A 25,754-nucleotide genomic window follows, 5' to 3' on the forward strand; every position below is an offset into this window, starting at 1 on the left:
TTATCAATATAACCTAGCTAGATCTTCAGTTTATACCCAGATCTATAAACATATCTTTAATCAAAATTTAACGAGAAGCTATTGAGAAATAAGAAATGGATCTTGGTCACCCGTCATCGCTCTAACAACAACAACGAAAGTAGTTCTAGGTCTAGTGATCTGTCGTATTTCAAAAGAATAAAAATCAGTGTATCCTTTTGTTTTTGTAATTGAAATATAGCTCTTATTATTAAGATGCAATATATTAAACAAAACAAAGTCCAGATTAATAAAAACAAAAGAACAACAAAATAAAAGAGAAGATTTGATATAGAACAATTGTCCTCAAGGTTCATCCCACATATCCCTCCACCGTTTTGATAACACAACTGTTCTTATAGCTTCTTCTATGGTAAGCCTTCTTAAGATATTAAACAAAAGATCGGTTGGGAGGTCGCTAATTCGATCTTGAGTATTGTCTTCGTCAACACTAACACTTTGGTTTTGTGCATCAGATGATGGTAGTGGGTTATTCTCCATGGATTGATTGAAATTGAATTGTTAGAGACGGAGATTGTGAAGAAGAGAGAACTTTTTCTTTTTTACTTTGGATTATTCATATGTAAGAAAATGAGAGGTGTTAACATGCATATACATTCTTGATATGTAGTTAATTACGAGGAGATGAGAAAAGACTAAATAAAGGCAATACAAATAATTGGGGTGATTTTCATAATTAAAAAATCTAACCAAGTTTAAGAAATAAATTCTTTCAATTGAATACTTTTACTTTATTTGTCTTTTACACACAAAAATTAACTAAATTAATACATGGAACCATTTTCCTTTTATAAAATAATATTTACTAAATAAAATGTTTGCCTGAAAAAGAAAATCAAAATTAGATTTCAAAATAGAAAAATTAAACCGCAAATAATTTCTTGAGACAAGAAATACAATATATTTGGGGTTCTGATTATGTCATATATAAAAGATTCAAATATGAAAAAGTAGTATTGGTAATATGTATATCACTGTAAACAGACAATAAATAACTAAGCTATGTTAGTCTAACAAATAAATATAAATGTAATCGCTATAGTTATATATTTTTCCATAAAACTATAACTCCATAATCCCCATTTTATGTGAATATTTACAAAAAAAAATTATACTATAATATATTACATATTATTAAAAATTCTTGATTTTTGCATGAACCAAAAAAAGTTTTATAATAGTTGCCAATATTAAATTAAAATGGTTAGTGTAAATTGGTATAGAGCGCACTTACCATGTGAGAAGACTTTGCCACATCACTAAAAAGAAACCGATATTTGGAAAACATCAATGGGCTTTATCGTCATTTCCCTAAAAAGAGCTGCGACGAGACAGTCGTTGACGACGATGACGGTTACGGCGGCGTAAACCTTATCGGTCGAATAAAGATGTATCGCTCTCCTTTCTCCGTCATACTCTCTCTCTTCTTTCAAGCCCTTACTCTTGCCGTAGCTCTCGATCCGTCGCGGCCTGACGAATCCAACATCACAGTAACACCAATTCTACAGGTAAATCAAATAAAATCAAATCGATTAAAACCAATCTTCGTCTCCGGTGTTTGATCGTCTGACCAATTGATTTTGTTTACTTAGGATGTGTTGAAAGAGATAACGGTGAAGCAGAAGTGGAATCTGGAGGAAGTTATATATAAGAAATTGGAAGTTAAGAAGCTTCGTATTGGTATTGGTCGGAGATTTGAGATCCGGATCCGATTAGGGAAGAGCCGATTCGTTTTCATCTTCCCGGATGAAGTTACCGAGTGGAGTAGAAGCGGCGGAGGAAGAGATGAGGAGTTGCAGGAGGTAGTTCGGGAAGTTAATTCGACTAAGGTTCTTGATCCTCTTGTATTGAAAGGTCCATTTGAGCTACGAGTTGATGGCGATGACCGTCTCTCGCTTGAGTTGCCGGTAAATGTTCTTTTTCCATTTCTTTATACGAATCTTTCTTACTGCTATGGTTGATGGTATTAATCTATTCAGAGTTAGGATTATCGGAGGAATTAGATTCTTAGGTCTTGTTTTTAGTGAATTTCTGGCGTTTCTTCGTCGTCTCGAGTAGATGACTAAAATGGATGTTCTGATGAGAGTGTAAAGTATTTTTATTGTTCGATTGGATTTTGCAGCATAATTTGGTGATTGTGTAGTGTAAGAGGAACTTGTATTTTTGTGTTTAAACCTACAACCCAAATAGTGCAGTAGTTGTCAAGCAAAATGTTAACGACTTTTTGAGCATGGGAACTCCTGAAAACCTCTGCGTTTTCTTAAGTCTAAAAGTTTATTTTCATGCTTTGAAGCAAATTGCGGCAGTAGGTTATCATAAGATTTGCTATGATTGATGTTTTTGATTGATTCATTGCATGGACTATCTTAGGAATTAAACTCATAGGTCTTGTTAAGTAAATTCTGGTGTTCGGTCTTGAGCGGATGCATGTTCGAATGTTCCTGTTCCGTTGGATTTAACATTAAACTCTGCTATTTTGTATCTCCGTTAAGTGGAAAAGGTAATAAAAGCTCTGAATAACGTTTGTGTGTGTGTAAACCTATAAACCCAGACAGTGTCAGTGTGTCACTATAAACCTCTGCTTTGATATTAAGTCTGCAATTTCCTTTCCATGTTTTGAATTTTGTGTGGGAGTAGCTTGTTTTGTCACTGATGATTTCGAGCTTTTATGATTTGTTTTCAGATGAACATTTCACATAGCGGTTTAAAACGAGTTCTTGTCAGTGAGGGCATCTCAGTAGAAATAAGGGAAGCTCAAGCAGTCTCTCTTTTCCACTCATCCCATGGAAGATATGCTGCTACGGTTGATTCTGTTAATATTAAAGAAGAAAATTCTTTATTGTCGTTCCGGGGTTCTGTGTGCGTGCCATTGCCTCCCATACAAATCGTAGGATCAGCTTCATTGGTTGCCTTTAGGACTCCGAATGATTCGCAAATCAAGACTTCTTATTTATCCGATGAGGCAATCCATTTACATGCAGAAAAATGTTATTATAAAGCTCACACGTACAGGCAGCATCGTTTCCCTAGGGATCTTCTTGGCTTGAAGATTGACAAGTTGGAAAAAGTTCTGAGCTCTTTTGGGAATGGAACCCGACAAACAGTAAGCTCTGTGACAGCTAAATTAAAGGCATCAGGCATGGTACGGTTTCAGTTGGAGATCGAGAGAAGTATTGGGAGGAATGAGAGTGTAATAAATAAAAGAGTCGAGTGGAGAACAAAACCAAAGATCGAACGGGTTTGGTTTGAAGTAACGGCGAAAATTGAAGGGGATAAGTTGAAAACAGTGGGGATGAGAAAAGTGGTGCCTTTCATTGAAGTGGATACAGAAGCATGGAGCAGTTTGATGTCTAACATGTCATTCACTAAGTTTCCATCATTACTTGTTCCTCAAGAAGCTTTAACACTCGATGTTAAATGGTAGGCGCGACACTTTTGTAAGTAACTTTGTCTTTTGTTTTTGTTTCTCTCTCTTTACACTTTTGATGATCTCCCAGAAAGGCAGAAACCACAATGTAATGATGGATTGTATTTAATCGCCCTTGTATGTATGTATAGACAGTATACTTCCGGTTCTATAAAGGATTATTTATCACGAAAATTGGTGAAAGGAGTTGTGTTAGGCTTAGGCATCATTGCATGATGAACAAGTGTTGGATTTTGAGATTGTGTTAATTTTACATATATTTTCTTCACTTTAAATTTACAGTTATCTCTCATTTTAATATCATATAAACACACTATGAAATTATAATTATAACTCCTGTGGTAGTTTAAATATTTTTCAATTATGTAAACGTGAAATGTTTGGGTCAACAATGTTATTTAGTCCGACCCATGTAAATCACAAAAATATAGCACTTTCAGAAGAAACCCATCTTATATTATAATTATAGTTACTATCAAATATTTAAAAATGACCATTTCCAGATTATTACTTTAGTTTGGTCTTAATTTTTGTTTTTGTCATCACAACTTGAATTAAATTTAATAAAAGTTGTGTAATCGGTCTGGTCGAATACATGTTTTATTTTATAATCATCGCTTTGCTTGCACCGAGAGGTAAACACAACAAGTCGTCTATAAGCAAAGCACGGATTCATACCCTTTTTTTAATTTATTTCATATAAGTTCTAGTTCCATCGTACGGAGTCTTACACATCATTTCAAAACATTTTGTCAACTGTTTTAAAGTTTAGCCGATGCTTCACCTTCTTCGCTTGGCGCTTCGACGTATACGGTGAGCGTATTCTCCATACACATATTAATGTATATGATAGACATTATAAATGTCAACAAAAACCATTATTACAATTTTACAAAACATTAATCTGATTTTCTTTTACTCTTTATACCTACCAAGTTTGTTTTTTTTTTTTTTTTTTTTTTTTGAAATGCCAATAGTCCGTTTTATTTAACACGCTCCAAAATTTTAATGGGGTTTGACAGACTTGGTCTAATAAAGACAAATTTTTAAATTAGTAAATTGTTGTATTTTTTATGACTGTTAGTTTTGCAGATTAGCCTACATACTCTTTTACTTTTCTTTTTTTTTGGCGGCTGTCCTCATACTTTTCAAAACTTTTGTTTTTTTTGTTAATTTTACGAAGAATATTCTAAATTATAATTTATCTACTCAATTCCAAATGATGATCACAATTTTAAGCAAATTTAGATCTAAAAAGTTAAAATAATTGCATAACCCAGCTATTAGAGTAGAGACTAATCCACAAAACCCACAATTAAACAAAAAATTAGATCACTTTACTCTTATTATACCATTGAGTCATTGACCGACATATAGAGAGAGTCGTGTCTAAAAAATAAAATAAAAATGACCGACATGTCAATTTATATAATCTTTACTTAACTATATAATATTCAAATGTGTATGCTCTCTAAAAATAAATAAATATCTCAACCGTCTCCTCCTATACACAGCAAACTCGTCGACCAGTCATCACCACCACCACAACCTCCGGCGAAAATGGACGTGCGTGAATCAATCTCGATGCAAAACCAAGTCTCAATGAGTTTCGCGAAACACGTGATCACCACCGTCTCTAAAAACTCCAACGTCATCTTCTCTCCGGCTTCAATCAACGTCGTGCTCAGTGTAATCGCCGCTGGATCCACCGGCGGTACCAGAGATCAGATCCTCTCTTTTCTCAAGTTCTCTTCCACTGATCAGCTCAATACTTTCTCTTCCGATATCGTCTCCGCTGTTCTCGCTGACGGTAGTGTTAACGGTGGTCCGAAGCTCTCGGTGGCTAATGGCGCCTGGATCGATAAGTCTCTCTCGTTTAAGCCGTCGTTTAAGAAGCTTCTGGAAGATTCTTACAGAGCGGCTTCGAGTCAAGCTGATTTCCAATCTAAGGTGAGGTTCTGATTTGGTTTTTCCAATTTGATTGCTACGTTCTTGGTTCTGTGATCTAGGGTTTGAAAGCATTGATAGGCTTAGTATCTTGTGATGGTTATGAACTTTGTGTGGACTTTAAACTCTTTAGTAGACACAATCAAAGGCCAATATGTGGATTTGTTGTTACTTTGTGATGTATGTATCTTGTGATGGTCCATTGTTTGTTATGCATCTTTGGTTTGTGTGAAATTTTAGTGGCTTGTGATTTGAGTAACTGTTAGGGTTTATGTTGACGAATGACGATTACTCTGTTCTGGTTCTGTTTGTAGGGTTTTAAAACATGGAGACTTATAGTTCTTTTGATCATTAGGAACTTTGTGTGGACTGTATTAGACACATTTAAAGAACAAAATGTGGATTTTCTTTTGTTTTTGAGTTTCACTGAGGATCTGTATATTGCTTCTTATGTTGATGATTATTTTGTTTCTTAGGTTTGCCGTGAGGATCTGTATATGATAATTGATTCTTATGAATCTTGGTTTGTCTGAAACTTGAGTGGTTTGTGGTTTGATGTAGTGATCGGGTTTATGTTGATGGTTATGTTTTGAAAGCTGTGGTAGTAATGTTTTAAAGGTTTGTGATTGATTTTACTGATTGATAAGGTTTTGTGTGTTGATGATTTTTTTTGTTATGAAGGCTGTTGAAGTGATTACTGAGGTGAATTCATGGGCTGAAAAGGAGACAAATGGTCTCATCACTGAGGTTCTTCCAGAAGGATCAGCTGATAGTATGACCAAATTGATCTTTGCTAATGCATTGTACTTTAAGGGCACATGGAATGAGAAATTCGATGAGTCGTTCACAAAAGACGGTGACTTTCACCTTCTTGATGGTAACAAAGTGACTGCACCGTTTATGACCAGCAAGAAGAAACAATACGTAAGTGCTTACGATGGGTTCAAAGTATTGGGACTTCCTTACTTACAAGGACAGGATAAACGACAATTCTCCATGTACTTTTATCTTCCCGATGCAAACAACGGACTGTCTGATCTACTTGACAAAATAGTTTCTGCTCCTGGATTTTTGGACAGCCACATTCCACGCCGACAAGTTAAAGTTCGCGAATTCAAGGTTCCTAAGTTTAAATTCTCTTTCGGGTTCGACGCTTCAGACGTTTTGAAAGGATTGGGGCTGACTTCACCATTCAGTGGTGAAGACGGTCTAACTAAGATGGTTGAATCTCCAGAGATGGGGAAGAATCTATGCGTATCTAATATTTTCCATAAAGCTTGTATCGAGGTGAACGAAGAAGGAACAGAAGCTGCAGCCGCATCAGCTGGAGTTATAAAGCTAAGGTCTTTGGCTATGATGGAAGAGGAGATAGATTTTGTGGCGGATCATCCGTTTCTGTTGGTGGTCACAGAGAACATAACAGGAGTGATTCTGTTCATCGGCCAAGTTGTTGATCCGTTGCATTAAAAACTAATTTGGAGCTTACTGGTTTTACTTATAGTCGAGTATTCAATAAATGAGTCTTTTTACGAGTGATGATGATGATTTGAGGACTAATCTTTGTGCCATGTACATCGTTTTTGATGTCTGTAATAATGATAACATCCCTTTGTTTGGTACATGTTTTGATGTATCTCAAGCTTTTCTAACAGAGTAAATATACTCATAGTTTCGATATGACAATTCCTCTAATACATGATTCATCACATACAAATATATAATACATAAAAGCTTGGTTCATCACACGCTTGCTTTTTCTTCATGAAATATAATAAATTATTTATGATGTTATCATATACACCAACTTCATCGAATATAACAGCAATGCATGCGTTAATGATTTCTGGTGGTCCGTCGTTGCTTGCTTCGGAAAAAAAACTTCATGAACCACTCATGCTTGTACGAAGCCACTATGTATCCCATCACTAATCCAAATACAAGTCCAGGTGCAAAGCCTAAACCTGCTGCTACCCAACTGAATGATTCTTCTTCTTCTTCTTTTGTCTCCACCAGTTCGGGTTGTGGTGGTGCTAGCACTTTGATATCTCCACAAACATCCTTAAGGGAAGGATGATTAAGTCCAGGGTTTCCTTCATAGGAGGAGCATTTTTGCCGTTGAAACTGTGTGCCTTGTGGTATGGAACCTACAAACTGGTTATGTGAAACGTTTATCACTTCGAGAGAAGAGAGGGTTCCAAGCTCAGGAGGAATCTCACCAGAAATCTTGTTTTGGGATAGGTCTAGTGACTCCAGATTCGTCAAGTTTGCCATAGTAGATGGGATGTGGCCCGTGAAAGCATTGCTTGACATGTTTAGAATACGAAGCTCCTTCAGCAGACCAATGGAATCAGGAATTGGTCCATGGAGTTGATTTCCTGAAAAATCGATGGCTGTGTAGATTGTAAGGATACGTTCCATCTCCATCGACACTCCTTTACTCATCAACACAAGTGACAAGTAGTAATATCCTGAAGGACTCTGAATGTACTCTGGTCCTATATTATCATCACTCTTGGAAGACATGGCAGTCCAGTTCAAAAAGTAATCAGATGGCAATGTACCGAAGAAATCATTATGTGAAACATCAATGATTTTCAACTGAGGAAATCCAAACCAAACCCCATCAGCATTATGTAATGTGCCATGAAACTTGTTAGAGCGGATGACAAGAACTTGAAGTTTCTGCAGAGAATTCAAGTGGAAGGGAAACATGTCGTTGAATGTGTTGCTTCCCACGTTCAAATTTTCCAAGGCAGAGCAACCACCAAGAGAAGCAGGAATTTTTCCCTCTAATCGGTTGTGACTAACGTCAAGTGTTGTTAAGCTCTTGGCGTTCTGAAATATTTCGGGAAGAATGCCGCTGAGTTTGTTGTTACGGAGATTTAGATCTGAAAGATAACTCATCACCAGAGTCTCTAAGCACCGAGGAATTGAGCCGTTGAGGTTGTTGTTTGGTAGATCTAGAATCTCTAGAAAGATTAGTCCACATATTGATAGAGGTATCTTCCCGGTGAAGTTATTCTTAGAACCCGAAAAATAGTTGAGAAAATTCGAGGGTGGGATGAAGAGTGGTCCTTGGAAAGCATTTGAGCTTAGATCAACAAAACCGATTCGACTCTCAGGAGAAACTTTTAAGGATCCATTGAAACCACTGAAGGAGTTGTTAGATAGATTCACACCGGACAACTTTGGTAGTCTCCACAACCAGTCTGGTACTTGACCTTTGATTTTGTTGTTGGAAAGATCTAGTTGTAGTAGATTTCTTCCGTTTCTTATAGACTTAGGGAACTCAGTGATGTTGCAGCCTCGCAAGTACAAAATCCCCAAATTTGATGGAAAATCCGAATCATTAGTGATATTTGCTATTGAGAGAGGGATGCCCAATAGAGATAAGAAGTTTAGCTTCTTGAGAGGCGAGAAGACATTGAATCCAACTCCTAGACCAACGAATTTGTTGTAGTTTTTACTTTCAACAGAAAATTCTTCTAAATAAGGTAACAACGAGATATTCCCAATCCCAGTAAAGTCGTTGAATTCATTATAACTCAAATAGATCTTGGTCAATGAGGGAATCTTGACTAAGGATGAAAGAATGGCTCCCTTAAAAGGATTATCAGAAGCAAGAAAAGACTCTAATTTGGAGAATTGGCTGATGATTGGTGGAAGGGAACCTGTGAACTGATTTGAAGAGAGAGAGAGTTCATGTAGTTGGGTAAAATTGAGTATCGAAGCTGGCAAGTATCCACTGAGCTTGTTATGCGAAACATCAAAATATGTCAATTGTATTAGATTGCCAATTGAAGATGGGATTTCACCAATAAAACTATTATAAGAGAGATCGAGAAAGGAGAGATGAGAAAGGTTCCCAATTGAAAATGGAATCTTCCCAGAGAACTGGGAAGAGGAAAGCATCAAGAAAGTCAAATGTTTTAGGCTGCTAATGGAGTCAGGTATGAGGCCTGAGAAGCCTGGTGCGGAAATGGACAGCTCTACTAAAGAGTTATTTTCACGAAAAACAGGAAGATTGCCTCTCAGATTTATGTCGCTTAATCTAATGGACTGTAAGCTCGGTATCAGAAGAACACTACTTGGAAATTCTCCAAACAGGTTGCAACTTTCAAGATGTAGTAACCTTAAACATTGCATGTTTGAAAACTCATGGGGGATTTCTGAAGAAATGTTTACATGGCTCATATCCAATTTTCTAAGATTCCTCAAATTTTGAGCAAGTAGATGAAGAAAGGATTCATCAATGGATAATGAAGAAGAAAAAGAAAGATCAAGAGACACCAACTTGGTTAGCTGAAGAAGGTTGATTGGAATTTGGCCTGATAGTGAAGACTGAGAGAGATTAAGTCTTTCTAGCACCATGAGTTTATCAAACTCAGTTGGGATTGGCGAACCAGTGAAGTTGTTGTAAGCAAGGTTCAAATCACGGAGATAACGCAGTCTGAAAAGACCGCTGTTAGATTTAAGCGGGCCATGGAGGTTGCTGTAACTAAGGTCTAGCCCGATCACTTTGCCCGACTTAGCAGCACACGTGATACCATCCCAAGAACAACAATCACTTCTGTTCACCCATGATTTTGCCTTCGAATATGAGGGCCCATATAAAACATCCCAATCATGTTCCTGGATCGAAAACTCATTCTTGAACTCAAGAAGAGCATCCCTTTGTTCGGAATGACACAAGTGTTGTGTAGAAGAAACAAACGTGTTTAGAAAACTTGAAATGAGAAAAAGGAAACAGATGGAACGAAGAAGAACACTCATTTTCTGATTAGATAAGAAAGCTTTCATAGTTGCGAAAATGAAGTAGTGATGATACATTAGTGTTGCAGGTCACCACATATATATATATATATATAAAACAAACACATGAAGGTCCGATTTGAAGTCTTTTCCACGAAAATTCTTCCCCACTAAAAGTCTTAAAAGTCTTATCATAAGACTCTTATGAGTCCTTCCAAATCCAATAGACTTGACTTGAAAGAGCATGAGCAAGATTGCGACTGCTAAACTCGTTCTTGACGTCAAAAGACCAATCATGTTTAGATATTTAGAAATTAGAAACGAAGACACAAAAATCATTCTCAGTGAGCAAAGTAGAAAAGTCTAAGTGCCGTGTGGCTTAAGATAGCCCCCTTCAACTTCAGATGGGACCCCCCTGAGGCATTTATCCTATAAAATGCTTACCAAGTCGTCCTATTCCAACCTAAAAGAAACGTCAAATATTACATTTCTAAATATTACCAAGTTCTTTATATGAGCCAAGTTGTTGGGTTTTGTTCACAAAACTGTACGTTTTACTTGTATTAGTAAAACAATGGTCATGTTCACTCATTTCGCAGACTTAAATCTAAATTGTGAAAATAAAGATTAATTATAGGTTGGTTATGTCTGATTGTCTTCTATTATTGTGAACAAAAAAAAAAACTAATAAACGATTATAAGTTGGGGTATTAATTGTCTCACACTCAGGATCATGTATCATAGAGTGATGCAATACACTTGTAACATCGATCCCAAGAACATCTCGTCCGTAGCCTAAATCCACGACATGTTTTCCCCTCGTTGTAGCTTCACTTTCTATGGTCTAGATCTAGTAATCCAATCCGGAGTCAGGCCAGAGAGCTTCACCTGTATCTTTATGCTCGAAGTCAGGTTGCTTCGGGTTCTTCTTACTTCTCATGTTGTCACACCACTCGCATGGATTCGTATTGAAGACTTGCCGCAAGCTTGTGGAAACATTTTCTGATTGGTCTATACAATCTTCTAAGGAAAAACCAAAAACACACATGGTCATGTCATCAGCTCAGTTAAATGAAACTTATAAACCCAAGTACAATAACCATGAAATACATAAACTATTTCAGTTCAGATTGGTTAAGGTTCCTTTAGCATATATTATAAACGGATCTTTATACTACCCAAGTAGTATACACGGATACACCATTCATCATGAAAAGCTAAGTGATGGGATCCCATTCCTTCGCAGGTGGTTTCAAGTGTGTGGGTAAGACTAAATTTTGCTGGCTTGTTGTTTTAGTGTAGCTCTCTGTTTTTCCAGCATTATTCTATGTATCCGCTGAACTAAAAAGTATAATAAATGACGTCAAAGTTTAAATTTCTTTAGGTATTATGGAATTTTTCACCAATAAATTTATCTTACACGATTCAAAAGAAAATGAAAGTTAGTCACTTATATTGACAGTATGTTTATAATAACAAATAATCAATAAAATTCCTTCATATTAAAATTAATTAATAGAATTAACCAATTAATGTATTTTGCAATATAAACAGCCACACAGTGTAAGGATTCTGGGTGAGCACTATGATGAGCTCACAAAAACTACAACCTGATCCATTTAAAAAGAGTTATTTTAAGATGGTTGGTTACTCGCTCATTCTCAGGATGATGCAACACACTTGTAATACCCCCAAGAACATCTCGTCCTAATCCTAAAGCCACTCAGAAAAACTACCACGACGTGTTTTTTCCTCATTGTCTAAACGCTTTCTCTGGTCTAACAATTCAAGTCGTCTACTAACCTAATCCGGTAAATCCGAGCCAAGCCAGAGAGCTTCACCTGTGTCTTTATGCTTAAAGTCAGGTTGCCTTGGGTTCTTCTTACTTCTTCTGTTGTCCCACCACTCGTATGGATTCGAAAAGAAGACTTGCCACAAGTATATCTCATCATTCTTGGATTCTTCTATACCATCTTCTAAGGAAACAAGAATAAAAAAACACACAAGCTCATCTCAGAGGGAAATTTATCATCTTTTCACACAAAATGTATGCAACACTAAAAACTAATGAATAGAACTCTTCATAAACCCGAGTACCCGAAACCAGAAGATAAACAACACGTTTCAATGTGGATAAGATTCCTATTCATTACCAATAGAGGGGATGATGAATAGAAGAGATAATAACCTGCTGTAGATATTGTTTTTTCGGACATCTGAGAATCTAAGACGTGGCTTGGTGGAACCGCCGCATAATTCACCTCTGTCACATTAACCTGCAATCATTCACAATTCACAAACCTGGTGATTTTTAAGCAACAAAGAAGACATATTATTAACATTAAAGTTACATTAAGTTAATTACATATATGTAAACGGATCTCGACAACTAGAAGAAGCTGTTGAAACAAATACCTGGTAATCAAAATCTAAGCCGCAAGATTCATCACTGGAGCTCTTGCTGTAAGAGGCAAGGCGGCCTGAGACAAGTATGTGATCATTTGGCTTCAAATGCGCTATACACATCCGTGCCATCGCGTCCCACATACTAAGATATAACCTGTCATTGAATTGCATCATCACATCAACAAAGATTAATTCAAAAGGAAACTCTCATCAATCTTCAAATGAATCTACATTGTGCTATTGGAAACTAAGACTTTAACTATCACAAGGCTCCGCTTAGGAACAATACAAATCATAATCAAACATCATTAAGGCTAACTAATCCAAAGAATCCAGTTTCTAATCTTCGATTTGTTATATCAAGTTAACGAGACTGAATGATGAGAACAAAAAGCTTGTTCTACTCTTATTCATAGAGGGCCTTAAATAGCCAAATACATGAAACAACTGCCTCCTACATTCTCGGAGGTCTTCAACAACACAAAACAACAACTCAAACAACAACTCCACTAGCCACTACTCCTACTTGACCGGTTCTTATTGACTAAGTTCAAAGACTAAACTAACAAATTCCTTCCCTAAACTGATGCTCATAAGAGTATCAGTTTACTTTGGCATTTCGACGAGCCCCATCAGCTCCTTCAGCTTCTTGAATGTGTCCAGCTTCAATGGTTTTGTCATGATGTCAGCAACTTGATCCTTTGTTCCACAATGCACCAGCTCCACTCTACCTTCCTTGGTTAAGTCTCTTAGATAGTGAAATCGTACCTCAATGTGTTTGCTGCGTCCGTGATGAACTGGATTCTTTGACAACTGTATCGTTGAACTGTTGTCACACTTGATTGTGATGCAGTCCTCATGATCCACTCCAATAGTATTAAGCACCCGTGACATCCAAACCCCTTGTGTTGCACATGAAACTGCAGCAATATACTTGGCCTCGGTTGTGGATAGTGCAACGATGGGCTGTTTCTTTGAGCTCCATGACACTGCTCGTCCAGCCATCAAGAACACAAAACCGGATGTACTCTTTCGATCATCTAAATCTCTCGCAGAATCACTGTCTGTATAAGCTTGAAACTCCATGTTTCCACCACACTTATACATGATACCAACTTCTAATGTACTCTTCACATACCTGAGTACTCTCTTTACCGCTTGGAAGTGAGCCTCCGTTGGATTCTCCATATAGCGATTGACAAGGCTTACTGCAAATTGTAGGTCTGGTCGTGTAACAGTGAGATACATTAAGCTCCCTATCATCTGCTTGTAGAGTGTGGTATCTAACACTGCTCCACCGCCTTTCTTTGAAAGTTTTGCTCCTGGAACAATCAGATTGTTCACTCCTTTGCTTGCCTCCATCTCAAATCTTTCAAGCACTTCTCTAGCAAACTTCCTTTGACACATATAGATGCCTTCCTCCTTTTGTAAAATCTCCACACCAAGAAAGTATCTCATCTTCCCCAGGTATGTCATGTCAAAGTTCTTCTTCATCAACTCCTTGAACTTGAGAATCAACCTTTCACAATTTCCAGTAAATATTAGATCATCAACATACAGGCTCACAATGAGAATCTGACCTTGATCCTCTGTTTTGACAAACAGAGTGTGCTCGAAACCACATTTCTCGAATCCTTCCCTGATGAAGTAGCTCTCAATCTTGCTGAACCATGCTCTCGGTGCCTGCTTCAACCCGTACAGAGCCTTTCTCAATCTATAAGCCTTCTTTTCATCTCCAGGCTTAACGAATCCTTGTGGCTGATCCACAAAAACAACTTCCTGCAGTTCTCCATGTAAAAACGCGCTCTTCACATCAAGTTGATATATTGTCCAGTTTCTGGAGGCTGTTGTGGCAATAATCATACGTATGGTGTCCCACCTTGCTACTGGAGCGTAGACCTCACCGTAATCAACCCCAAATCTCTGAGCATAACTCTTTGCAACCAGTCTAGCTTTGAACTTGTCTACTTCACCCGCTTCATTGTACTTGGTCTTGAATATCCACTTAACACCAATGGTTTTAGTGCCCTTGGGTGGTTCCACAAGCTCCCAGGTTTGATTTCTCTCGATGGATTCAATCTCTTTTAACATGGCTCCTCTCCATTCCGCATGCCTTACAACGTCATCATAGGTTACAGGATCTCCAAGCGGAATGCCTACTTTCAATAGAAAATCATCGACAAACAGAGCTGCAACTTCTTCATCGGTGAAGACTGCTTCTCCACACTCATAGCCCCGCAAGTAGCTAAGAGGAGCTCTGTCGCGTACTGGTCTCCCTTGCTGAGTCAGTACTGCAGTTTCTTTGACTGCTTCTCCATCACCGCCTGTATCCACCTCAGCTTCTTCCACTTCTTCTTGAAGATACTCTTCCTCGCCTTGAGTGTTTTCTCCATCATTCTCCCAAGTGAGAATCTGAGTTGTTGCATCTTCTGATTCATTCCTTCCCCAATCCCAATTCTCTGCCTCCTCGAAAATCACATCACGGCTCACTGTGATTTTCTTTGAAATGGGATTAAACATTCGATATGCCTTGGATTTTTCACTAACACCGAGGAAAATAAACTTGCAGCTTTTGTTGTCTAACTTTGTGCGTTTTGCCTCAGGGATGTGAACATGACCAATACACCCGAAAACTCGAAAATGTTTCACATTTGGTTTAGCACCACTCCAAACTTCTTCAGGTGTTTGATCTTGCAAGGCACTCGTCGGGCTGCGATAAAGGACATATGTTATCCACTTCACTCCTTCTGCCCAGAAAACCTTTGGCATCTTTTTTCCTGACAATGTGCTTCGAACCAGGTTCATGATAGTTTGATTACGTCTCTCTGCTACTCCGTTCTGTTGCGGTGTATAGGCTGCTGTCAGTTGCCGCTTGATACCATGATCCCTGCAGAAATCTTCAAACTCCTTTAAACAGAACTCTCCACCTCTATCTGTTCTTAAGCAACAGACGGACAAACCAGACTCTTTCTCCACAGAAGCTTTAAAATCCTTGAACTTCTGAAATGCTTCAGACTTTTCTACAATCAAGTAGCTCCACATTTTCCTGCTATGATCATCAATAAGAGTCAGAAGATACCTCTTGTGACCAATGGAGACAAGAGTGATTGGTCCACATATGTCAGCGTGGATCAGCTGCAGGTTCTTTGAAGCTCTCCATGTGCTTTTCTTTGGAAGAGATTCTCGTTTCTGCTTTCTCACCAAGCAGTTCTCGCACACCTTCTTGTAAGAACCGATGTGAGGGAGTCCTATCACCATTCCCTTGGAGCTTAGACTTTGGAGACTCTTGTAATTCAGATGAGCAAATCTGCAGTGCCACAGATGAGTGTCACCGGTTGCTTCCACTTGAAGCGACAAGTCAGAGCTTATCATTTGAGCAACAATAACAAACATCCGATTTGCACTCATTTGTGTCACGACAATGAGTCCCTTAGACGGATGATAGATTTTGCACACTCCTTCTTGGATTAGAAACACCATACTCCGTTCTTGCAGCTGACCTATGCTTAGAAGATTGTTGTTGAGTTCAGGAATGTAATATACATCTTGTATTACTTGTATCAACCCATTCACCTTGAGCTTTATGCTCCCTTTTCCTTGCACCGTCATCTTCGTGTTTTTCCCAAGCTTCACTGAGTGTCGAAAGCTTTCATCGATATCAACAAACCACTTCTTTGTTCCAGTCATGTGATTGCTGCAACCACTGTCCAGAAACCACAAGTCTTCCATCTTCGACCCAGTCAGCTCCACCTGTGCCATCAGCAAAAGTTCTTCCTCCTCATTGAACTCAACATAGTTCGCTTGCTTCTCCAGACTAGGACATTCAAACTGAAAATGTCCTAGCTTATGACACTTGTAACACTCAATTAGTGCCTTGTTGAATGATCCTCCTCTTCCACGTCCTCTGCCTCGACCTCGAAATGAGCTTCCTATTCCTCTTCCCCTTGCTCCATTCCAGTCGTAAGCTTCATGAGTCACTTTCAACACTTGTTCTTCTTTTACGATTCCTTTGGAGTGTCTTGTTATCTTCTGCTCATGACACCGCAAAGAGCTTTGAAGTGCATCAACAGAAAGACTGTTAATGTCTTTGGATTCCTCAATTGAACACACTACATATGTGAACTTCTCCGAGAGTGTCCGTAGGATCTTCTCTACAATCTTGGCTTCCTGAATCTCTTCTCCAAGATTTCCCATGTCTGTTACAACTAGCAACACTCTTGAGAGGTAATCTGCAATGCTCTCTGTTTCTTTCATCTCCAAGACCTCAAAATCCCTTCTCAAGCGTTGAAGTTGTGCTCACCTCACACGCTCATCACCTTGAAACTTGGTTTTCAAAGAATCCCACAGTTGCTTGGCCGTGTCCTTCTGAATTATCTGTTTCAGAACCGACTTTTCGATTGCTTGAAACAAATAGTTCTTCACCTTCAAGTCAGTCAGCTTCTTCTCAGCTAACTCTTGTCTCTGTGCTCCATTGAGGATCTCCCCACGGGCTGGCTCAACATAGCCTTTCTCGATCAGATCCCACCACTCCTTGGATCTCAAGAGATTCTCCATTAGCATGCTCCAGTGCTCAAAGTCACCATCAAATTTTGGAATTGCAAGCATGCTCTGACTCTCTCCTGACATCGTGTTTCACTCACCCTTTTGAACTCTCTCTCTCACGAAATTCTCACCACTCAGATCTAGCTCTGATACCAATATGTTATATCAAGTTAACGAGACTGAATGATGAGAACAAAAATCTTGTTCTACTCTTATTCATAGAGGGCCTTAAATAGCAAAATACATGAAACAACTGCCTCCTACATTCTCGGAGGTCTTCAACAACACAAAACAACAACTCAAACAACAACTCCACTAGCCACTACTCCTACTTGACCGGTTCTTATTGACTAAGTTCAAAGACTAAACTAACACGATTAAGCAACAATCTTAGAGATTACATAATCGAAACAAGCAAAACGCAAATCGAACAAACCTGACCTAAAGCTCCGGTTAGGATAGAGCGGGTGTTTCAATCTAAGCATAGTGAAAACACCAAACCTATCGGATCCGGTGTCGATGACTCGTATGGGTCGATCAACGAAACCCAAAGGCTCACGGAGTTGAAAAGATTGAAGTTGAGCTTGGTCGATAATGGCTTCTTGAACAAACGAGCGTGGTGATAAACCGCGCTTTCTCCATCAGAGAAGAAACGAGATATAGGGAAAGACAACGAAGAGATTTGAGAAGCAATGCGTTGGATCAAGCTTCCGAGTTTGAAGAACGTGTTCATCTACTCGAGATGCGAATCTAGGGTTTATCTTGGCGGGCATTTTTTTTCTGGTTTGTCTAATCACTGATTTGATCTTTCATTATTGGGCTTTGAATTTCATATTTTAATTTAGGCCCATTAAATTTTTAGCCCAAATTAACAAAAATCTTCGGGGTGGTATTGGTTTGAGATTTATGAAGATTTTTGAAGACTTCAACAAAATTATTAAAAGTGAATAATAAGTGAAAGATTGTTAAAGATTGCTATATAGTTTTGTTGATTAGTTTTCTAAAATCTTGTAAAGTTCTCCAAACAATCCCTCTATTTTTATGATATTTTTCATGACTTTATTTTGTAAAGAAAGTGTCTAAAATCATGAACCAATAATATAATAATTGAACTTATTAACAATCCTAGATTCTTTTGTTTTAATTGAATAACACAAATTTTTTAATGACTTTATAAAAGTCTGAATCCAATAACTCAGATTTGTTAAGATTTTAAATGACTTTTTACAAATCACAAACTAATAACACTAAATTTTAACAAAGTTTAACAAAATCTTGATCTAATAACAACAGATTCTACATAACATTTAAAATCTTTAAAACTATATTCAAATCTTAAACCAATAACCCCACTTCATAAATTATAATCCAATACCATCCCCTCAGTACTACCAATTTCACGGTGGATCTCTCGAAGCGTTATACAAAACCGTCTTACCATGTATAAAATTATATTTGATAATCAAACTTATGTCTTATTAAGTCAAAGATATTTTAAATATATAGGGAACTATTACAAAAATTGTCTTATATGATAAGATTATATTTGATAGTTCATTTATGTCGCGTTATCTAGTAAAAGATTTTTTTGAAATTGATAATGAATTCCCAAAAAATGTTACATAATGGTCATACTATGAGATTATCTTTCATAGTCAAACTTATGTGATGTTATCTACTTAGATTTATTTCGAATTTTACAGTAGATCTCCCAAAACGTTACATAATCATCTTAAAATGCAATGTTTCTGATATAGGATCAAGATTTGCAGATCCTACAAGGATGGACTGATGGAGAATCACCAACTGGCCGTACGGCACTCTTTGTGGATTCCGACGAGATGGTCGATGAACAAAGATAACAATGGATCGTTAGATGCCACACAACTGATGGATTGAAGCTGTGATAAGTCTGGATGCTCGAGAACACAAGGAATCACACACAAGGTTCTAGGGCGGCTGTGAGTTCTCTTGTAAGAAAACTAGGTTTTTATTTCATAAGCAAAAACGTGTGTTACAAAAGCTGCAGGGGAGCCTTATTAATATGCTCTTCAGCTGTGACCTTCGAGGGTCTTTATTACAGAAAAGGAAAGTGCTAAACTTGCAAATTACAAGTCTTATTGAGGACTAAAAAGAAAGAACTTAAACTAATGGAAATTCCTGCAAATAAAACATAAAAGGAGACTTGTTAATAAAATTAAACTCAAATGCTTACCTTAATTCCATTAGCACGGGACACATTTTGAGGTTCTCCTAGGTGTGTGTAAGCCCCAGCTCGTACGAAGACGTTTTGGTAATGGTGAACAAAGTTGATTCCCTCGTTCCTTGCAAAACTGGCAAAAAGGATGTAGGTTGAGTCTTGAGATGCAAGTAAGCGTCTCCTTGATTCTCTTCGATGATTCCGGTTTCTTCATGATCATTCTCCACTTCTTGAGTCTTTGAAACACTTGACTCGCTTTCTGGTCCGAATGGGGTTTCCCGGGTGATCTCCTTGGTGAGTAGCTTTCCTTTGAGAGCTTCATGCTCTATGAGAGTGATTAAGCTCTCTATTGACTTGTTAAACTCCTCTCTTATGCTCCTCGTCCCTGACCTCGTTCGTGGTGTGTTCCTCATAGTAGGTATGTTGACATCCTCTTCGGTCTCAGATAAGCTTAGGTCGATGGCCTCATCATTCCCTCCCTCTTGAGAAAGTTCTGACCCCAGAACGGGATTATCTGCAGTGAACGGAGATAAATCAGCAACATTAAAGGTAGGAGAGATAGTTAACTCACCTGGAAGCTCCAGCTTGTAGGCGTTGTCATTGATTTTCTCTAGAACCCGGAATGGTCCATCTCCCCTCGGGGAGAGCTTGGATTTCCTTTCTTTTGGGAATCTTTCTTTTCTCATGTGTAACCAGACCCAATCTCCAGGTTCAAATGTAATTTCCTTGCGGTTCTTGTCAGCATGTTGTTTACTCTTTTCATTTTTCTTCTCGAGGTTTTCTTTGACCCTTTGGTGAAGTTTCTTGATGAACTCGGCCCTCGTCTCTCCTTCCATACTAGAATAAACAGCTTGTGGCAACGGTGAAAGATTCATTGGTGTCTCGGGGTTGAAACCGTAAACGACCTCTGTTTGACCATCGGTCTGTGGGTGACAAGTGGTGGAGAAGAGTAGCTTAGTCCCTAACTTCCTCCACAAGGTCTTCCAGAAATGACTCAAGAACTTTGTATCTCGATCTGATACAATCGTCCTAGGAACTCCATGTAGACGTACAACTTCCTTAAAGAAAAGATCGGCTGTCTGAGTCGCATCATTCGTCTTATTGCATGGAATGAAATGAGCCATCTTTGAGAACCGGTCCACTACGACGAATATAGAGTCTTTATGATTGATCTTGGGCAACCCTAGAACAAAATCCATAGAAATATCTACCCATGGTAGGTTAGGAATAGGCAAAGGCATATATAGACCGTGGGGATGTGACCTGGATTTCGCTTTCAAACAAGTGATGCACTTTGCACAGAACCTTTCTACGTCTCTCTTCAAATGTGGCCAATAGAAGTGATCCATAAGTACACCCAAAGTTTTGTCTCTTCCAAAATGTCCCATAAGTCCGCCTCCATGCGCTTCTCTTATTAGCAATTCTCTCATCGATCCTTGGGGAATGCAAAGTCTCTTATCCTTGAATAGATACCCATCATGTTGATAGTACGCTCCATATGCGGCTTTGCTTGTCTCCTTATAAGCTTCATGGAAGTCTGGATCAGCCTGATATGTTTCTTTTATGTGCTCAAATCCCATCACCTTAGCGTCCATCACACTGATCAATGTGTGCCTCCTCGACAAGGCATCAGCCACAATGTTTTCTTTTCCCTTCTTGTACTTAATAATATATGGGAAAGTCTCAACGAACTCAAGCCATTTTGCATGTCTTCTTTTGAGCGTAGTCTGGCCTCTCAGGTGCTTAAGCGTCTCATGATCTGTATGAATAACAAACTCTTTTGACAATAAATAATGTTGCCAAGTCTCTAGAGATCTTACCAATGCATAGAGTTCTTTGTCATAGGTGGGATAGTTAAGTGTAGCTCCATTAAGTTTCTCACTGAAATAGGCCACCGGCTTTCCTCCTTGAGTTAAAACTGCACCTATACCTGTACCAGAGGCGTCACATTCAATTTCAAATGTTTTCTCAAAGTTTGGGAGTACCAAAACGGGTGCATGGATCAAGCTGTCTTTGAGCTTGTTGAATGCATCTTCTTGTGCTTGTTCCCATCTAAACCCCACGTCTTTCTTAATCACCAAAGTCAATGGTGCGGCGATGGTGCTGAAATCTTTCACAAATTTTCGATAGAAGCTAGCGAGGCCATGGAAACTCCGAACATGCCCGATTGTCGTTGGCGTCGGCCAGTCTTGAATTGCTTTGATCTTCTCTTCATCAACCTTTAATCCCTGAGAACTTACAACAAATCCTAAAAACACAACTTGATCAGTGCAAAAGGAACATTTCTTAAGATTAGCATATAAGTGCTCTCGCCGTAGGGTCTCCAAAACCTGTGTCAGGTGCTTAAGATGATCATCTAGACAAGTGCTATAAATTAGTATATCGTCAAAATATACTACTACGAACTTACAGATATAAGGCCGTAGAACTTGGTTCATAAGCCTCATGAAGGTGCTAGGTGCGTTTGTGAGCCCAAATGGCATGACTAGCCACTCATATAGGCCTTGCTTAGTCTTAAACGCGGTCTTCCATTCGTCCCCTTCCTTCATTCTTACTTGATGGTATCCACTTCTTAGATCTATTTTTGAGAAAATTGTCGCTCCGCTAAGCTCATCTAGCATATCATCAAGTCTAGGGATAGGATGTCTATATTTGATGGTGATATTGTTGATTGCTCGACAGTCGACGCACATCCTCCATGTTCCATCTTTCTTAGGCACTAGTAGCACTGGTACCGCACAAGGACTCAAACTCTCTCGGATGTAGCCCTTTGACATTAAGTCTTGCACTTGCTTCTCTAACTCCTTAGCTTCCTCGGGATTGACTCTATATGCAGCTCGGTTCGGTAAAGGTGCTCCGGGAACTAAATCAATCTGATGTTCTATTCCCCGCACAGGTGGTAGACCGGCTGGTATCTCTTCGGGAAACACGTCGGCGAACTTCTCCATTAGATCCTTAATTTCGGCTGGAAAATGAGGTTGTTCTAGACCTGAAACTAAACTTTCCTTGAAGATCATTAGTAGCACCGCTTCTTTTGACTCAAAAGATTTAGCAACAGTAGTTGGAGTTATGTAAAGGTTAGTCTTACTTACCTTGGTACCTTTGGACATTGTTTTGTTCATCTCATGTACTTCTTGTGGAGTGAGGGGTGCTAAGTTGTGCTTCTTGTTGTTGTGTATGAAGCTGTAGTAGTTTGTACGACCGTTGTGTAACGTCTCTTTGTCAAACTGCCATGGCCGCCCAAGGAGAAGATGTCCGGCTTGCATAGGCACCACATCACAAACTACTTGATCCGCATACTTTCCAATGCTAAAAGGTATGGTGACTTGCTCAGAAATCTTGAGCTCTGTCTCATCATTTAACCACTTGAGACGATATGGTCGAGGGTGCTTTGTCCTTGGTAAACCTAATTTCTCAACCAAATACTTACTGGCCACATTAGTGCACGAACCACCATCTATTATTAAACTACATACCTTGGAGTCAATCGTGCAACGAGAGTGGAAGATGTTTTCCCTCTGCATTGTCTCCGGCTCAAAGAGGACGCTGAGTGCTCTTCTTATCACTAACAACTCTCCGGTGTCTGGATAGTCCACTATGTCCTCCTCGGATTCTACTCGCTCTTCCTCACCTTCATCTTGAGACTCGTATTCTCCATTAGATTTTATGATCATTACTCGCTGGTTTGGGCATTCTCTCGCGTAATGTCCTTTTCCCTGACATTTAAAACAAGTAATATCACGAGCTCGTTGATTAGAAGACTTACCTTGATCAGGTTTGGTGCCTTTAGATGTTTCTGGTGGAGTCTTTTTGAACCTTTGGTCCACTTCGATAGACTTTCCTTTGTCTAAAGATTTTTGTAGCTGCGGTGTCCATGAAGGCTTGTTACGAATTGTGGACGTAGTCTTTCTCTTGATGTGCTGCTCGGCCTGAACCGCTAAATGTAGTAACTCATCTAGGTCATGGTAGGTTTGTCTCTCCACCTTCCTAGCAATCCGGTCACTAAGCCCATCGATGAACTGCGCCATTAAGTTCTCTTCGGATTCTTCAACCTCCAGTCGGTTCTTAAGAGATTCAAACTCCTCAAAGTATTCTTCCACGGACCTGCCACCTTGGGTGAGCCTACGAAACTTCTTCTGCAAGTCTCGGTGATAGTACACTGGTACATATCTTCTCCGTAGCTGAAACCTCATGTCTTCCCATGTGTTGAGTGGTACATGTCTATGTCGTTTTCTTTCGGAAACATCCCTATCCCACCAAGCTAGTGCATTGTCAGTGAGCTGGGCAGCAGCTAGAGACACCTTCCTCTGGTCTGAATACTTATAGTACTCAAAAATATACTCCATACGTCTCTCCCAGTCAAGATATGCATCTGGATTCATCTTTCCAGCAAAGGTTGGGGCAGTGAGCTTTACATCTTTGCCTCCCTCTTTCGTGTATCTTTCATCATGACCTCTATCACGATGGTGTTGTCTCCTCTGTTTCTGACGCTGGGTTTGATCTGGTGGATCTTCCTCTGAATCATACAAGTCGACGTCTTCATGATTTTCCCATCGTAGGATTGTTCTGCGGACAGGTGCTACAGGTGCGGGCTGAGGTTGTTCAATCCTTGCCATTCGTTCTCCTAAAGTTTGGAGCTGAGCTTGAATGTTAACTAGTAGCTTAGCCATGTTGAACTCTCCTTGCTCTCCCATGGTCGTATTCTCTTCTGTCTCTTGCACAAACAAAAAAAAAAATTGCTAGCAAACAAACGTAATTTTAAATATAATTAACCAATATCCTTTTTTTTTTTTTTTTAATAGAACTGAAACAAGTATTGAATGATTTATTTGTAATGAGGAACGTGTTGAGATAGCCAAGGCAGAGAAGTAGTCCTTGACCAAAAGCTCGAACCGAACCTGCAACTAAAGACACAACAAACAAGTGCACGTAACAAAGGAAACGAAACTAATGGCTGAAACGAAACAGAAGCAAGTTCAACTCAGTAGTGCAGTAAACAAGTGAAAGGAATTAACCAAAGAAAAATGAGCTGACACAAACGAGTGCAAACAAAGACGACACGTCAATTACGGAGCGAACGAAGCACAACCTCGACAACAATGAATAATATATATATATTTTTTTTTGTAAATAAAACAAGACCGACAAATCAGCAATGTAACTCAACGATGAACAACAAAAGTAAATTTTTTTTTTTTTAAATTGAAACAGAAACAAGCAGGAACAGAGTAAAACAAAAACAATGATGAACAATACTTTTTTTTTTTTTTTTTTTTTTTTAAGGCTGAAGCAACGATGAACAAGGATGCAGTATGAATAGAAATGAGAAGGATAGATACACCTGATTTGGAGCTTTTAGCTCTGATACCAGATGATATAGGATCAAGATTTGCAGATCCTACAAGGATGGACTGATGGAGAATCACCAACTGGCCGTACGGCACTCTTTGTGGATTCCGACGAGATGGTCGATGAACAAAGATAACAATGGATCGTTAGACGCCACACAACTGATGGATTGAAGCTGTGATAAGTCTGGATGCTCGAGAACACAAGGAATCACACACAAGGTTCTAGGGCGGCTGTGAGTTCTCTTGTAAGAAAACTAGGTTTTTATTTCATAAGCAAAAACGTGTGTTACAAAAGCTGCAGGGGAGCCTTATTAATATGCTCTTCAGCTGTGACCTTCGAGGGTCTTTATTACAGAAAAGGAAAGTGCTAAACTTGCAAATTACAAGTCTTATTGAGGACTAAAAAGAAAGAACTTAAACTAATGGAAATTCCTGCAAATAAAACATAAAAGGAGACTTGTTAATAAAATTAAACTCAAATGCTTACCTTAATTCCATTAACACGGGACACATTTTGAGGTTCTCCTAGGTGTGTGTAAGCCCCAGCTCGTACGAAGACGTTTTGGTAATGGTGAACAAAGTTGATTCCCTCGTTCCTTGCAAAACTGGCAAAAAGGATGTAGGTTGAGTCTTGAGATGCAAGTAAGCGTCTCCTTGATTCTCTTCGATGATTCCGGTTTCTTCATGATCATTCTCCACTTCTTGAGTCTTTGAAACACTTGACTCGCTTTCTGGTCCGAATGGGGTTTCCCGGGTGATCTCCTTGGTGAGTAGCTTTCCTTTGAGAGCTTCATGCTCTATGAGAGTGATTAAGCTCTCTATTGACTTGTTAAACTCCTCTCTTATGCTCCTCGTCCCTGACCTCGTTCGTGGTGTGTTCCTCATAGTAGGTATGTTGACATCCTCTTCGGTCTCAGATAAGCTTAGGTCGATGGCCTCATCAGTTTCTCGGTTAAAAAATGCAATGTTTCTCGGTTAGGTAGCGTTGGATCCGCCTAGTGATTCAGGGTGATATGAGATCGATCCATTGCATTTGGTCCAAGTCTATAGAGATGAATGTTATGTACTGGTTGTATTGCTTTGGATAATA

General features: G+C 38.9%; 2 protein-coding genes and 2 pseudogenes across 4 annotated transcripts; 2 read left to right on the forward strand and 2 right to left on the reverse strand.

Annotated features, from left to right (window-relative positions):
• Nucleotides 1-1,217: 1,217 nt before the first annotated feature.
• LOC104742274 (protein TUNICAMYCIN INDUCED 1) lies at nt 1,218-3,640 on the forward strand. The gene is made up of 3 exons (XM_010463266.3): nt 1,218-1,547; nt 1,632-1,946; nt 2,723-3,640. Exons 1-3 carry the CDS (start codon nt 1,428-1,430, stop codon nt 3,461-3,463), a joined length of 1,176 nt encoding a protein of 391 aa, XP_010461568.2. The 5' UTR covers nt 1,218-1,427; the 3' UTR covers nt 3,464-3,640.
• A 1,143-nt stretch (nt 3,641-4,783) lies between these two features.
• On the forward strand, nt 4,784-7,032 carry LOC104742275 (serpin-ZX). The gene is made up of 2 exons (XM_010463267.3): nt 4,784-5,416; nt 6,095-7,032. The coding sequence occupies exons 1-2, from the start codon at nt 5,027-5,029 to the stop codon at nt 6,878-6,880; spliced, it is 1,176 nt and encodes a 391-aa protein (XP_010461569.2). The 5' UTR covers nt 4,784-5,026; the 3' UTR covers nt 6,881-7,032.
• A 22-nt stretch (nt 7,033-7,054) lies between these two features.
• LOC104743917 (receptor-like protein 7 pseudogene) lies at nt 7,055-10,331 on the reverse strand (annotated as a pseudogene). Its single transcript, XR_015580422.1, has one exon. The product of XR_015580422.1 is annotated as a receptor-like protein 7 pseudogene (transcript).
• Nucleotides 10,332-11,631: 1,300 nt separating this feature from the next.
• On the reverse strand, nt 11,632-17,887 carry LOC104742276 (protein OSB1, mitochondrial-like; annotated as a pseudogene). The gene is made up of 4 exons (XR_015580434.1): nt 17,555-17,887; nt 12,581-12,725; nt 12,354-12,441; nt 11,632-12,141 (listed from the first exon to the last, which is right to left on the reverse strand). The product of XR_015580434.1 is annotated as a protein OSB1, mitochondrial-like (transcript).
• Between the last annotated feature and the right edge of the window lie 7,867 nt (nt 17,888-25,754).

The sequence above is a fragment of the Camelina sativa genome, chromosome 14, assembly GCF_030686135.1.
Source record: "Camelina sativa cultivar CO46 ecotype springtype chromosome 14, ASM3068613v1".
In the NCBI taxonomy this organism is placed as follows: Eukaryota; Viridiplantae; Streptophyta; class Magnoliopsida; order Brassicales; family Brassicaceae; genus Camelina; species Camelina sativa.